At 38.6% G+C, this 13,049-nt stretch overlaps 1 protein-coding gene across 7 annotated transcripts in view; it reads left to right on the forward strand.

Annotated features, from left to right (window-relative positions):
* The window catches only part of sgip1a (SH3GL interacting endocytic adaptor 1a), a 66,724-nt gene that overhangs the window by 30,833 nt on the left and 22,842 nt on the right, over nt 1-13,049 (forward strand). For all 7 annotated transcript variants that reach the window (XM_058637846.1, XM_058637848.1, XM_058637849.1 and 4 more), the window contains 3 exons: nt 10,649-10,712; nt 11,878-11,902; nt 12,572-12,634. In XM_058637846.1, the coding sequence (XP_058493829.1) occupies nt 10,649-10,712; nt 11,878-11,902; nt 12,572-12,634 (152 nt within the window). The remainder of the gene's footprint in view (nt 1-10,648; nt 10,713-11,877; nt 11,903-12,571; nt 12,635-13,049) is intronic.

The raw sequence follows: 13,049 nt of genomic DNA on the forward strand, positions 1-13,049 counted from the left end.
TCTACATGCCGATGTGTCCTTGGCGTGTGAATGGATTTGAAAGATGCATGATAGAAAATGTGTTGCGCTGTGTGAATGTGTGAGTGAACGGGTGAATGGCAAAACTGTAGTGTAAAGCATCGTTGAGTGGTCATCAAGACTAGAAGAGGGCTATATAAATACAGACGGACCATATTATTATTTGCTAGAAAGACAAGACTGTAGCCCTGATCGGGATTGACTGTGGCTCTCTTTTAATTTAAAATATTACCTGCGGATGAGAGCACAAGTGCTCAAAGCATACAGATGTCCCTGGCACACGCAGATATTTGTGAGCCAGCTTACAGACAGCATTAAGTTAAATTATTAGCAGGTATTTGGTGCAAACGTTTTCTCTTCACTAAAACAAGGCAGACGCTATCTGCAGAGAGAGGAGTCTCCCTCGTGTACTGTAGAATTGCATCCCAAAGATGATGCCACTGCTGTGGCCTCAGCTGACACTGATGGCAGGAAACTTAAATAGGTGCTTCAGAGATGGCCGTCTCCATTTTGAGCATTTCATGACAGTTCAAATCTGAAATTTACATCCCCCCAGTTGTATGTTGCAATATTGAATTTCAAATAAAAAGTGACAGCCAGTATTACTTTTGTTGAAGATCTCATTCACTAGCATTAACTAGGGGTAATATAAACTTTAATTTTGTATTTTAAGACCACAAGAGGCTCTTCAGTTTTATGCTTCCCTGTGGTTGTCTTTACTAAATCATTATTTTGTTTTGTAAAATTGATTCATCAGTGACTCATATCAAATGGGGGTTTGTGTTGGCTAAGTGTAGGTGTGTGTTTGTGTGTGCGGGCGTGTGCGTATCCAATGTTTTCTCATCAGAGACCCTCCATCCTTCCTACATCTCTCAATACGAGCATAGCAAACACAGATCTTCCAGATTTAGGGAGAAAAAAGAAGCATCCTTTCATCTGTGAATCACTCATCATTGTCCTCCCACTCTTGTTTTTTTTTTTGCCTCATGGCTCAATATCTTTGAATGATAAACAAGGAATATTCTCTGGACAGTCAAGTCAGTAACAATTTATGTATTAAACATATTTGCTTTTCAATAATCTTAGTCATAGACGATGGTGCATAACTGAAAGCAACCCTTTTTGTATCTTATCTTAATAGTGTCAAATACATAGGCAAACAGTGATTGGAAGAGAACCTCAAACATATACATATACCACTATGCATATTGATGATTTTTTTCCTATAAACACATCAGAGGAAATGCATGAGTAATGCATGGGTAACCCCAGTAGAACCCCTCCATAGCCCCAAAAGCCAGATTATCTCTCATTTACTCTTTGCTTGACTTTTTATTTCACATTTCTGCCATCTTTTGGAGAAATGGGTTGCTACGGTACAACTAGCTTGTGTGAATCTTGGGCATAAACTGTGTCATATGAACAATTCCTGTGGGGGTAGCAGAAGAAACTGTTTGAAACCAACCACAGTGCCTTCAGGGTTCATCACCCTCTTGTTTTTTTCATTCATTACTATGACAAATGAAAAGGTTGGGGGGGTGTTCGTGTTTGAAGGCACAACATATTTATTTTGTAGTGTTTTCATCCTCACCTGACCTAGTTTCCATCCCCCCGCACTAATCTGTTTGTCTTGACATAAAACAAATCTCGCTGGACAGCACAAAATCTGACTCTTCTATGCCACGAAACACACGGAGAGTGTGAAGCTGATAGAGTTTTCATAATTTGACAATGACTCTAACATTGCTTATAATTATATTAAGTGTTGCACTAGTCTTAAACAATACCTCGCTTATATATTATTTTATTGCATTTAAAAAAAACAAAAAAAACAACTTTATTTTCAGGTCAAATACTGAAAAGCTAAGACAACATCAGAATGTTATGATGAAACAGAGATTGCAGTGAATATCGGTGGTGCTAGCAAGCTCCTTAGTTATTTGGTTTGTAAAAAACAAACAACAAATGTTGTACAACATTACCGGAAATGGTTTGTTCCTCATGCTAGGTCTGCAGCAGATGGATAATCCTGACAAACATTGATTGCGTCACAGTGAACAAGTATTACATGCCAGTAAACACATGTGGATCATCATGGTGATCACTTGTACAGGCTCTTGTTGTTTTTTAATCCTCAAACCGCACACACACATAAATAAATGCAAGCTACACGTGTGCTGTTGCTGTGTCAGGTAATTATAAGATTGCCGTTTTCACATGTGATTAATCTCTATCTTTTCATCTTGTCATTTCATAATTGTATAAAGAAAACCTTTAGATGTTACACAGAATTTTTTTTAAGTTTTTAAAACCCAGTTTGATATTATTATTATACAGTATTTAATTATTATGTATTAGTTTGGTATTATGAACTCTCTCTATTTGTAGTTGCAGTGTGATCACCTGAACCCTCTACTGTCCACTTCATCACGAAAAACTACATCCAGGAGATTTGTTAATAAATGTAGGATCATAACTGAGTCAGACTGGGGCACTAACAACTTCACATTGTGTCATTTATGAGGTTCACATTAAAACTTGGAGTGAATATATAGGTCTGCGCTGTTCAAGCCCTGAGCCATCTTACAGATCAGCCGAAACCTTCAGGAGAAAGAAGAAGCATGTCCTGGCTCGAAGATCTGCTAGAAGATCAGAAGATATATCAGAAAATCTCTTAGTACATTTGGATTTTCAGGCACTTTGAATATGCAATGAATATGCTGTGGCTGTCTTGCTCTGTCTATGACGACAAACCCTTGAGCAGTGTGCTTTTGTCATGGTTCCTCTGTTAACAGAAAATTACACTCTATGTTAGACACAAGAGGAGGACCGTAATTCTGGCTGTGGGTGAGTGTGCTTTCTGTCAGTTCATGAAGGCACAATTCACTTAAGATCCTATATAATTGTGAAATATGATATCTATAGATGTGGTAGCCCTTATGCTTGTTTGATCACATCGTCTGATACTGGGGCAGTATCTTTAGTGTTTTGAAGGAAAGATGAACCTACCTCGCAGGATGACAAATCCACTCAATGCTGGATGATGTCTTTGTTTTGCTGTCTCGCCAGCAGCTAAAACTGCTCAACCACTGTAACCTTAAAAACAGACAATATTAAACTAACAGACGTCACATATGGCCTTGATCTCCAATATGATGCTGACTTGCAGCCAAACGAGCACCTGAGTCTGGCATCTTACCTACAAGCATCAAAAATACTTTTTTTCTTTTGATGCTGCTCCCTTCAAAGAGACAGAGAAGTGTTTAGGTTGATGACTTCATTTCCTACGCATGAGTTGGCCATAAGGAAGGTCATACACAAAACACTCCAACTGGTTTAAAAACTGGTATGATAGCAGGACCGTTACAATGAGATATTTTGAACATTAGACCGTTTACCAAGCGTGCCGCCATACTGGTGATAGTGGCCCATGTGCACAGTGAGCATTCATTTTTGGAAGACACTTAAATAGACTAATGGCCTCACTTTTACCCGGTATCTGCAGCAAAAATGTCTGCCGCTGCTCTCACCAAACTGACTGTTGAATAACTCCACAGATGAATCATGGAGCCAGGTGTGTGTGGCTATAAAATGCAGCATGCATAAAAGGAGGATATAGCCCTCACCTCTCTGTTTTCTCTGGTAATGGGGTTCAGTGAGGTGGCTGCAGAAGACATTTCTCTGTCAGATTAATGTGGTTGAAAAAGGATTTCTCCCCTTCCCCCCACAAGGGGTTTTGACAACTGTAGTCTGGCAACTCTTATATATACCTACACTGTAGTCATTTGAAGGGGACTGTATTTGAAAAGTTTAGTTTGGTAACCAAAGATCACCCTTGAAGTCTTACAGCTAAAGTGCAGGATCTTCAAATAACTTTTAGTGTATGCTGATGCAGACCAAAGTGATGATTTCAATTAACTCATTTCCTGTTGTAATGGTGCTTTGAGATATGCATCTAAACAATCACAGCATGTATCTTCAGTTGAATCTTGCAAGAAACCACCATGTATTTCTGTCCTCATGAAACAAGGGAGCCCACTTCCATTCCTCGTCTCTCTTTGCTTGTGGAAGTCTGGTGTCAATAAATATCAGACTGGTGGAAAATGCATCTTCTCCTTTTGTCATTGTGGCAAACATCCCTGTGTTTATAATTTTGGCTATGCAGCCGGGTCATTTGCCACCCAGTCCTTGGTGCAAATGCTATTTGAAGCCCAGGGATGGGAACCATGGGGACCAAGGCTGTTTATTGAGACAGAGGGAATAAGGGGAGGAGATGAGGAATAATGGCCGTGGGTGGACGAGATTTACCGATAAGTAATAGATAACGAATACAAAAAATACTTATTGTTACTCAGTTTTTCACCTGTTTACCAGTTATAGTACAAGAATTTGTTTTCAACATTTAAGCTACAGTTAGAAGGTAAGTTAATGGCAGTGAATTAACAAATCATTAATCGATGGTTAATGAATAGGTAGACCTATTAAATAACTGATAGTGGAAAAACCTACATAGAAAAAAGTGAATATTAGATATTAAAAGGAAATTGAGAAGTGCACAGATGAATGCATCACCACCATCTTTTGTTGATCTCTGCCCCAACTGCGGGCTCGCTGCTTTATGGTTTCTGGCCCTGACCCACTTTAGTTAGAGATGGATTACGTCACTCAGTGAAACGGCTCTTTCTTTCTTTTCTTCTGCTTTCATTTCAAAGGCTGCAACAGACATGTGTGTCATCCAGTTTGTAACATGTGTGTGCATGCCTCTGTGAGTGTGTGCATGCATGCATGTGTGTGTGCTTGTGTGCTCGGGGTACATTGCTAATGAAAGTGCTACAGCTCATGGCTCACAGTGCAGCCACCTGGACAGTATAGTCCAAGTCTAATTTTAGCATCCGTGGGCACAAACGCAAACTGACACTGGCTTTGTCTTTTCTCTATGCCACACTGACACACACACTTGTTCACTCAAACACACAATCACACACATACACTGGTGTGCAGCTGCTTGAGGGGGGTTAGGGGGTTTTGTTAATTCTCTTTCTTAGTTTTCTGTTTGTGCTGCAAACTAGTAGGTGGACAATTATGCATCAGAGAAGTAAGAGCATAAATTCTGAGGGGGACAGAAAACACAGGAGTGTAAGCGTGAATAATTGTCTTTCTTCTTGATTAGGTAGTTAATGCCAGTGGCTACTTAAGGGATTGTATGTACTTTATCTCCGATATTATGTGACATCCCTGCATAAATAAAGTCTTCAAATATACTGCTCCATATTTCTCATGCCGTGTTGTACTGTAGCAGCTGCTGATGAAGAGCATATGTTAGCACATCTTCAGTATTGTATAATATAGGGCTGCGAAAACCTACTTACAAAAGTGACAGTATTATTTGTTATCAATCACTTCAATCTGCAATCACTCATTGCACTCATCGCGGTGCTCAACTGTGATGCCTCCTTCTCTGCCTCAAAGTGAAGCCAAGACACGCTTCTAGGCTGTATATTTAGACCTTGTATGGGTTTTTCAGGTTTGAACTCACTCATCTCCCCCATAAAATGTTAGTTTTTTTCCGATCTGAATGTCAGTGTTGTGAGTTCATTGTTATTGTGTCTGCCAGTCATAGGTAGCAAATCTGCAAATCACCTGCCTTCACCTACCTCTGCCTCTCGGCAGCCATTAGGATGGATGAGTCACTTCAAGAAAAGAGCCTTTTAAACCTCCTGTTTACAATATTCCCGTCTACCTCTCAGCTTGTCTGCTGTGTGACACCATGCCTGTCTCGCATAGTTTTCTATCTCCTTGTGTACTTGCAGCTTCTTTCAGCCTCTCTGTCCACAGGTTTTCTTCTTTCTTGTTATTGCGCCTACCAGCCCATGGACAGCTACACTAATTACATGTCACCTTGTCTTTTAACCTGTCTGCCTGCCCGCCAGTATGTCCACATGCTTCTCCTTGTGCTAAGTCAACAGATTCACTCAAAACCGACAACAACTCTACACGCCATCTTCACACACTTATCACAGGCTCCCAAGCTGAACATGCTCTGTCATGTTTACCACACAGAATGGAATGGTAAACAACATCAACATGTTTTTCCTTTTTGTTGATTCATTAACATCTCTTGATGGTTACTCATCAACAAATAATTATAAATGTGTTTAAGATGCAGATCTAAGTGTTTCAAAGGTTTTTTTTCCCCCCCCTCTTTTAACCAAAAACTCTCAACCCTCCTCAATCTCAGTGCTGTATTATCGTCCTTCCTACTTACTATGCATAGCAGCACAGGTCCTTCATTCAGAGTCTGAAGTGGCCAAGCCTGGTGCTCTGCTGTGACCGGAAGCACAAGCAGTGTGTCTGTGTGTGTGTGTGTGTGTATGTGTGTTTTGTTGGTTACTTGGCCAGAGCCTCTTCATCTCTTTCTTGCCCCATTTTTGATGCAGCTTGTTGAACAGCTTCCACGTCCCCAAACCAGATGTTGAACACTCAACATTGATTGGGCATTGATAAATGTGGCAGCTGAAACTGATCATTATTCGGATATCACTCTCCTATATATTCATGGTTTAGAGACGACACTGAGATGTAAAATACAACCATGAAGAGAGGCTGAAAGTAGACATCATATTATGTCACATTTTTAAAAGAACAAGGTGAAGACTGAAAAGTGTGATCACAGGAACAACAGACACAGCCGTCTGTACTTTAGAAGCCCAGTGCAGTGCTCCTCTGTCGCCAGTGTGTGTAATTGCACACTGAATTAATGTAAAGAACTTAATATGTTACCTGTATTCTGGTTCCATAATGAAAGGGAAATCAATCCTAATCCTTCACCTTAAGATACATTTTATTAGTCCTGAATATGTGGCTGTAGATTATTAGTATACTTATTAATATTATTGTTATTATTATTATTAATATTATTAGTATTATTATTATTATTATTATTATTATTAATAACCTCTCAGTGAATGCACATTGCATTTGTGTTTTTTGCTTAAATTAGTTTGTGCATCATGTTGAGTAAAATTAAAGCAAATCTGTGTAAATACATTCTGTAATATGGATCACTGAAACATTCTGGAAGAGGTGTGACTTTTTTTTTCTTCCATCTTCTTCATACAACAACAAATTGAATTTCACTAGTAAATCTTAAAAAAAATGTTAGTGATCAACTATGACCCGACCATCTAGTTGGTACATAACTTTGGTATTGGATCAGTCTTCCAAAGTTAAATTTATCAGTCATAAAATGAAGTAATAATACCTTTGTTGTTCTTGTGGCAGGTAGTGACTGCACGTTATAATTGTACTATCCCCAGGTGTAAGTCCACATGCTCAGTAGGAAACCTTGAAATACGGTATTGTGCATGTGGACTCGATTTAATAATGGGGGGAAACGGGAGTGATTGCAGTGTTTCAATGCTGGCTTTTTTTTTTATTTCTTAACAACTGCATTATGGGCAACCACTTCCTGCAGGTTAAAGGGTGGACCTCATAGAACTATAATAATAACACACTTTCTGCTGCAGTGGGCTATGTTCCTCCTGCTGTAAGTTTGTTTTCAATTCCCTTTTTTATTTAAATTTAGACTCCTACGTGTCCAAGAAAATCCTGAACCAAGGATTCCAAACTATTTTCAGACCAAACCAACATCAGAAAAGTTCTTTCCTCATTTTATTTGTTTTGGCAGTGTCCTACCACGTTTGGCCTCATGTTCTTTGGCTTTTCCTGGTATTACATTATCATGTCTTGAGAGCAGGTCGTAAATGACGTTAGCACTTTTGCTAGCATCCCTCTGAACGGAAGCTATTAAGTCATTAAACCATGTGTGCAGCACGCACTGTTATTTCCCTCTCTGTTAATTAAACTGTGCCATGCGCATTCATGTATACCTTCACATTCATTTTGTGCAATCAAATTTAGGTGCTGCTGTGCTCTAAAAGTGGAAAAATTCAAGTGTTGCTCTTTTTAACCAGTGTCGAGTTACTGCATTGTGGGTGAGATTAAAATCTTGAAATGTTTTGAACCCACATTACTCTTAATTATTCTTATTTCTTAATTGTATCGTTAGTGTCAGCTTTTCCTGGTCTCTATTTTGTAAAAACAGATATGCTATATGACGAGAAGACATGCTCCTACATGCTGCTTTCTGTTTTCCACGATTTTATACACACACTTTGATCAGCACAGCTGTAAAGCTGTCAGCGCTTGCTTGGGGGCACCAGTCAATATACAGGCCAGTGAGAGAGGGGTGGATTAGAGCGAAGTATTAATTTAAGAAATCAACTTCAGCTTAGAACAAAGTAGCTGCTTAAAAATGTGCCTGTGACAAATTGAATTAAATATGGCCTGCTGAAATGATTTGCCACCCTAAATTCACACAATTGGCTGCTGGATGGCATCACGTACAAAGTAAATAAGTGGACAGAGGCCTTGATTTATATTGGATGCATTCACATGAGACCGTATCAGATAACCTTTTAGAACAGCAGTTGAATGTGTTGAATTATTTTGGATTAATATATTCACTATACCCCCCCCCCCCCCCCCCCGCGACCCTCATGTGGAGCATAAAGCGGTAGAAGATGAGTGAGCAGAACTGTTGAGGTAGAATTTAAACAACCTGCAAATACATTTTTAAATAAAGAAAGAAAGAAATATATATATATATATATATATATATGTGTGTGTGTATATATGTGTGTGTGTGTGTGTGTGTGTGTGTGTATGTATGTTTTCTACAAATTTTTATAACATCGCACTCTGTCCTTCTCTCACTTTGGCAACATTTACAAACATGGGTGGTTGCTGCACCCTAACTCCTCATCCTATAGTGCAACCATGAATATTCATTAACCTCTATTCTTTTCTAACGTGTGCATGCGTCTGCATTATAGTCTTAAAATTACCGTTGCGTAAATAAGACTTTGAATTTGAGTTTGTGAGTGCACTGGGACATTTATTTGAGCCTTGACAGCAGATGTTTAGAGGAAACAAGGCCAAACACATTTGCAGGATCAATCAGAGGGTATTTCTGGGTAACGGTCAGGAGGAGGCCTTTTTGGATCAATTTCTCATCTTGGTGGCAGCCATGCGTTTTCTGTGGTATTATGTGACTCTCGTAAGAAGTGGATATGTGCCGGTAATTTTTATTTGCTCGGATGATGATATTTGTCTGTAATTTATGAGTGGAGTCAGTGGTGTTGAATTGGGGTAACAAACAGAAGCATGATACCTTCCATGTGACTGTTAGTGAGAGGTTGCATCAGGTTACTGCTCTCAGTCTTGGTGTGTGTCTGCCCGTGGCACGAGGAAGAGATAGGCTAGTCATGAGATGATGTGATGAGTTCGCGGCCACACGAGCGAGCAGAAGAATGAGAATCAAGGAATTATCACAGATGAGATGGAGGGGGACTACTGGGCTTTCATCTGGGGTAAGAAAGAGACGGGGACACTTCAGATCGTTTTACTATATTTTGCGAAGTCAACTGGATGTAAAACTTTTCATGCTGTATAGATGGAAGGAAAACTTTTAAAGGGGGGTAATCATAATCAGTGGATATTATGAGATAAGGCTGATTTTGTGTAGCCATGTTTTTAGAATATACAGGCAGTGCAACTGATCCTGAGTTTGCATTTAAAACTTGAGCTTGAGTCATCACTGTTCTGTTGTCATTATGTAAAAGTATGCCGAGTTTATTTGGAATCAATTGAAAGTATTTTTTTTATTCCCTTCTTCGTCAGATATGATTTAACAGTTTGTTATTTAAAGCTGAAGACATAACCTTTGACGATGGCAATATGTCCATGTTTTTGTAGACCAAATGATTAAACTAGAAAATAAACAGATTTAATGTTGCTACCTTAAAAGCTTGCAATTTTGCTTTGTGGACAGAATACAGTGTCTGTCCTTTACCTTTGAATGCTTACCTGTGTCCTTCAGCTACACTCAAATTGGGTTAGATGCGGTCAGTGTTCACTTTCTTTTCAGGACAACAGTGTCTGTTTTAAGGTTCAGAATTTGTATTTAAGGCCAACAATTCCCTCACCATTTGTTTTGGCAGTCTTGTCCGTGAGCTGCTTCATTGAAGCAGCAGGAGATCTGACGCTTTGTTCAGGGACACACTGACATGTCGATGTGAAGTGATGGGAGAAAGAGAGATAGTGTTTAATTCTTCAGCAGAGTTTTTGAGGCCAGGGATTCAAACTGGCAACTGTAACATTGCAGAACTGACATGCTGCACCAAAATGGAGTGAAGATTCTTTTTTGAAATTATTATGTATTTACGGGTAGCTCTCTGCTCCATGGCTGCCCAAGCTATTCTTGTTATATTCACTGTGCATTGATTTTTACAGTGCTAATGAAATTTCTACTCCTAAAAGAGGCCTTGAGGAATCCAAGGCAGGCTGTCGTTCCATTTGCAATGCCCATGGACACATATTTATTCCTGAAAGCCAGCATTCACCTTCACACCTCCAGTTTCTCAATAATACATAAAGATGTTGCCTTTTATCTGCTGAATGATAGATGCCAAACTGCTGACCTCACCCACCCACATACACCTCTTTTAGTCATGCCTTTGGTGTCTCTTCTTCCAAAAATTCATGCTTTTTTTTTTTTTTTGTCCTTTAGGATTGAAAAAACGTACCAGGAAGGCCTTTGGGATACGGAAGAAAGAGAAGGACAATGACTCTACGTAAGTACTGTCTCTAATGTGTGTTCCAGTCACAGAGCATGTTATTTGTTTCACTGCTGGGAGTAGTTAATTTGTGAAATTAGATTGATACACGGGAGCAGCTTCTACTCACATTACAGCAGATTGAAGGGATTAGAAATGGGCAGAACAATCATAGCACACAAAGTACAGTCTCTGTTTAAAATGGGTTGAACTGTGAAAAGTCAATGGAGTTGCATTGATGTATTGTGCATTTTATCAAATGATATACAATATGATTTGCCAAAAACTTCCAATTTCTCTAATATTTCAGTCAGTGACACCATTTAACTGTATGTTCTGGACACTTGTGAGATAGAGATGCTTTGGGCTGTGCTAAAACCCATGTGTATTTCCAGGTCTTTCCTTCTCAGATTAGATAGATTTGTTGTACCACCTCTGGGCATGCTGACCATTGTCAGACAATATTCACTGATGACTTTGCTTTGAGAAATGATCTTTTCCAGGCAGCAGCGAGACTCACAATATAATTTGGCCCAGTCGGCACAGTCACCCTGCAGGCATTCATTCTGTTCATGTTTGAATGTAGCGTGGATCCTTGTTATTTGGGGAGGCCAAGTCTAAATGTCATAAAATGTCACAAACGACATCTCTTGTAGTATTATGTTATTGTATCAGTGAAACTGCCAGTTTGATGCCTACATGACTCAACTCACTGCTCAAAAGGTGCAGTGTGTAGGATTCAACAAAATCTATTTGTGAAGTTGCGTGTTGCAGCTGAATATCTCTCTCCTCACCCTTTCCTTCCAAGCATGTAGAAAACATATGGCTTTCTTCAGTTAGCATTGAAAAAACAAACAAAAAGATGTGTCTATTAAAATCACAGAGGCTCATTTTGTTGTAATGAATCTCATACATTTAGGTGGTTGTCACTCAAAAGAAAAAGTTGCATTCAATTTTTGCCAAAAGGAAGTTCACATAAATCTTACACACTTGATCAGTGAATCTGTGTGGTGTTTCTGATGTACTGTAAAAGGTCAACATACTGGGATGTAGTGTTTCTGGTAAAGGTGGAAAGTAAGGTTATATTTTCCCTGAAAACCTCGGCTCGACTTTCACTCGCTTCAATCTAGTTCATATTTTACATTCTATGTCATTCTTTGACTCTTTCTTTCCTTTCTCACAGGGGGTCCCCAGAGAGAGAGAGTGGTGTAAGTAATAAAAGATTTTTAATATTTATCAGCCATTTTATTCACAATTCTTCTTGAGTTATTAATGGAGGAAATCCACACTGGTGATTGATTGGTGCATCGTTTTTTCTTTCTGTGTCTCTTTCTTACCTACTAGGAACCCCAAGAGGTTGAATTGGTACTGAGTTTGGTGCTATTCTGTTAGAGCATTAGTAACAAAGAAGTGTAGTGTGTAGATCTTAGATGTGTTAGAGACACCACAGTGCTTTCTTGACTTAATTAGGCAGCAGCCGGTGCTGCTGTTTCACGTATCTTTTCATTAGTAGGCTGTAAGTGCAGGGTTTGAGGGAGATTTGATTTTTCCCCATGATATTTGGTAATGAATAAACCTAAATATTGTAATATTATATTTCACTATTTGCTTTGTACAGGGCCGCAAAGTGTTTTAGAAATGCCCTGACTAGACTTCTTTCCGATATGTTCTTCACTTAAACCTTCACTATGAACATCTTATTAAAAGCACTTATGTTTTATTGACTTGAGCTTGGAATTGTGAGAAAACAGACAAAGAGAGAAAACACTGTCTCACACAAGGTGATTTTCTGAAAACACGATCAGGGTTTGAAGGCCTGCATTAGTTTCACAGAAGCGTCACTGTACTGTGCTTTTTAATAATTCCTCTCCTTTCAGTCTCAGAAGAGGACCAACGGGGCCCCGAATGGCTTCTACGGAGATATCGACTGGGACAGATATGTGAGTAAAATATCTAATGTAGGATTTTATTTTTATAGTGAGTTTACATGGTGATTCAGCTGATTGACTCAATATCAACTAAGAATCTGCTTCAATGTTGTTTTCAGTGGTACTGATTTATGATATGGAATTGATCTTTATCAAAGTAAAATCTATATTAAATTAAATCGGTGATCACAGATAGTGAATCAAGTCAAGGCCTTTTATTACTACTATTTGCTACGTTTTACTGCTTACATTAATTAGTACTATTATCTATATGCTCTTAGACATGTTTCATTTAATTTATTTATTTATATATATATATATATATATATATATATATATATATATATGTATATATATATGTATATATATATATATGTATATATATATATATATATGTATGTATGTATGTATGTATGTGTATATATAT

The sequence above is a fragment of the Solea solea genome, chromosome 9, assembly GCF_958295425.1.
Source record: "Solea solea chromosome 9, fSolSol10.1, whole genome shotgun sequence".
NCBI classification, from domain to species: Eukaryota; Metazoa; Chordata; class Actinopteri; order Pleuronectiformes; family Soleidae; genus Solea; species Solea solea.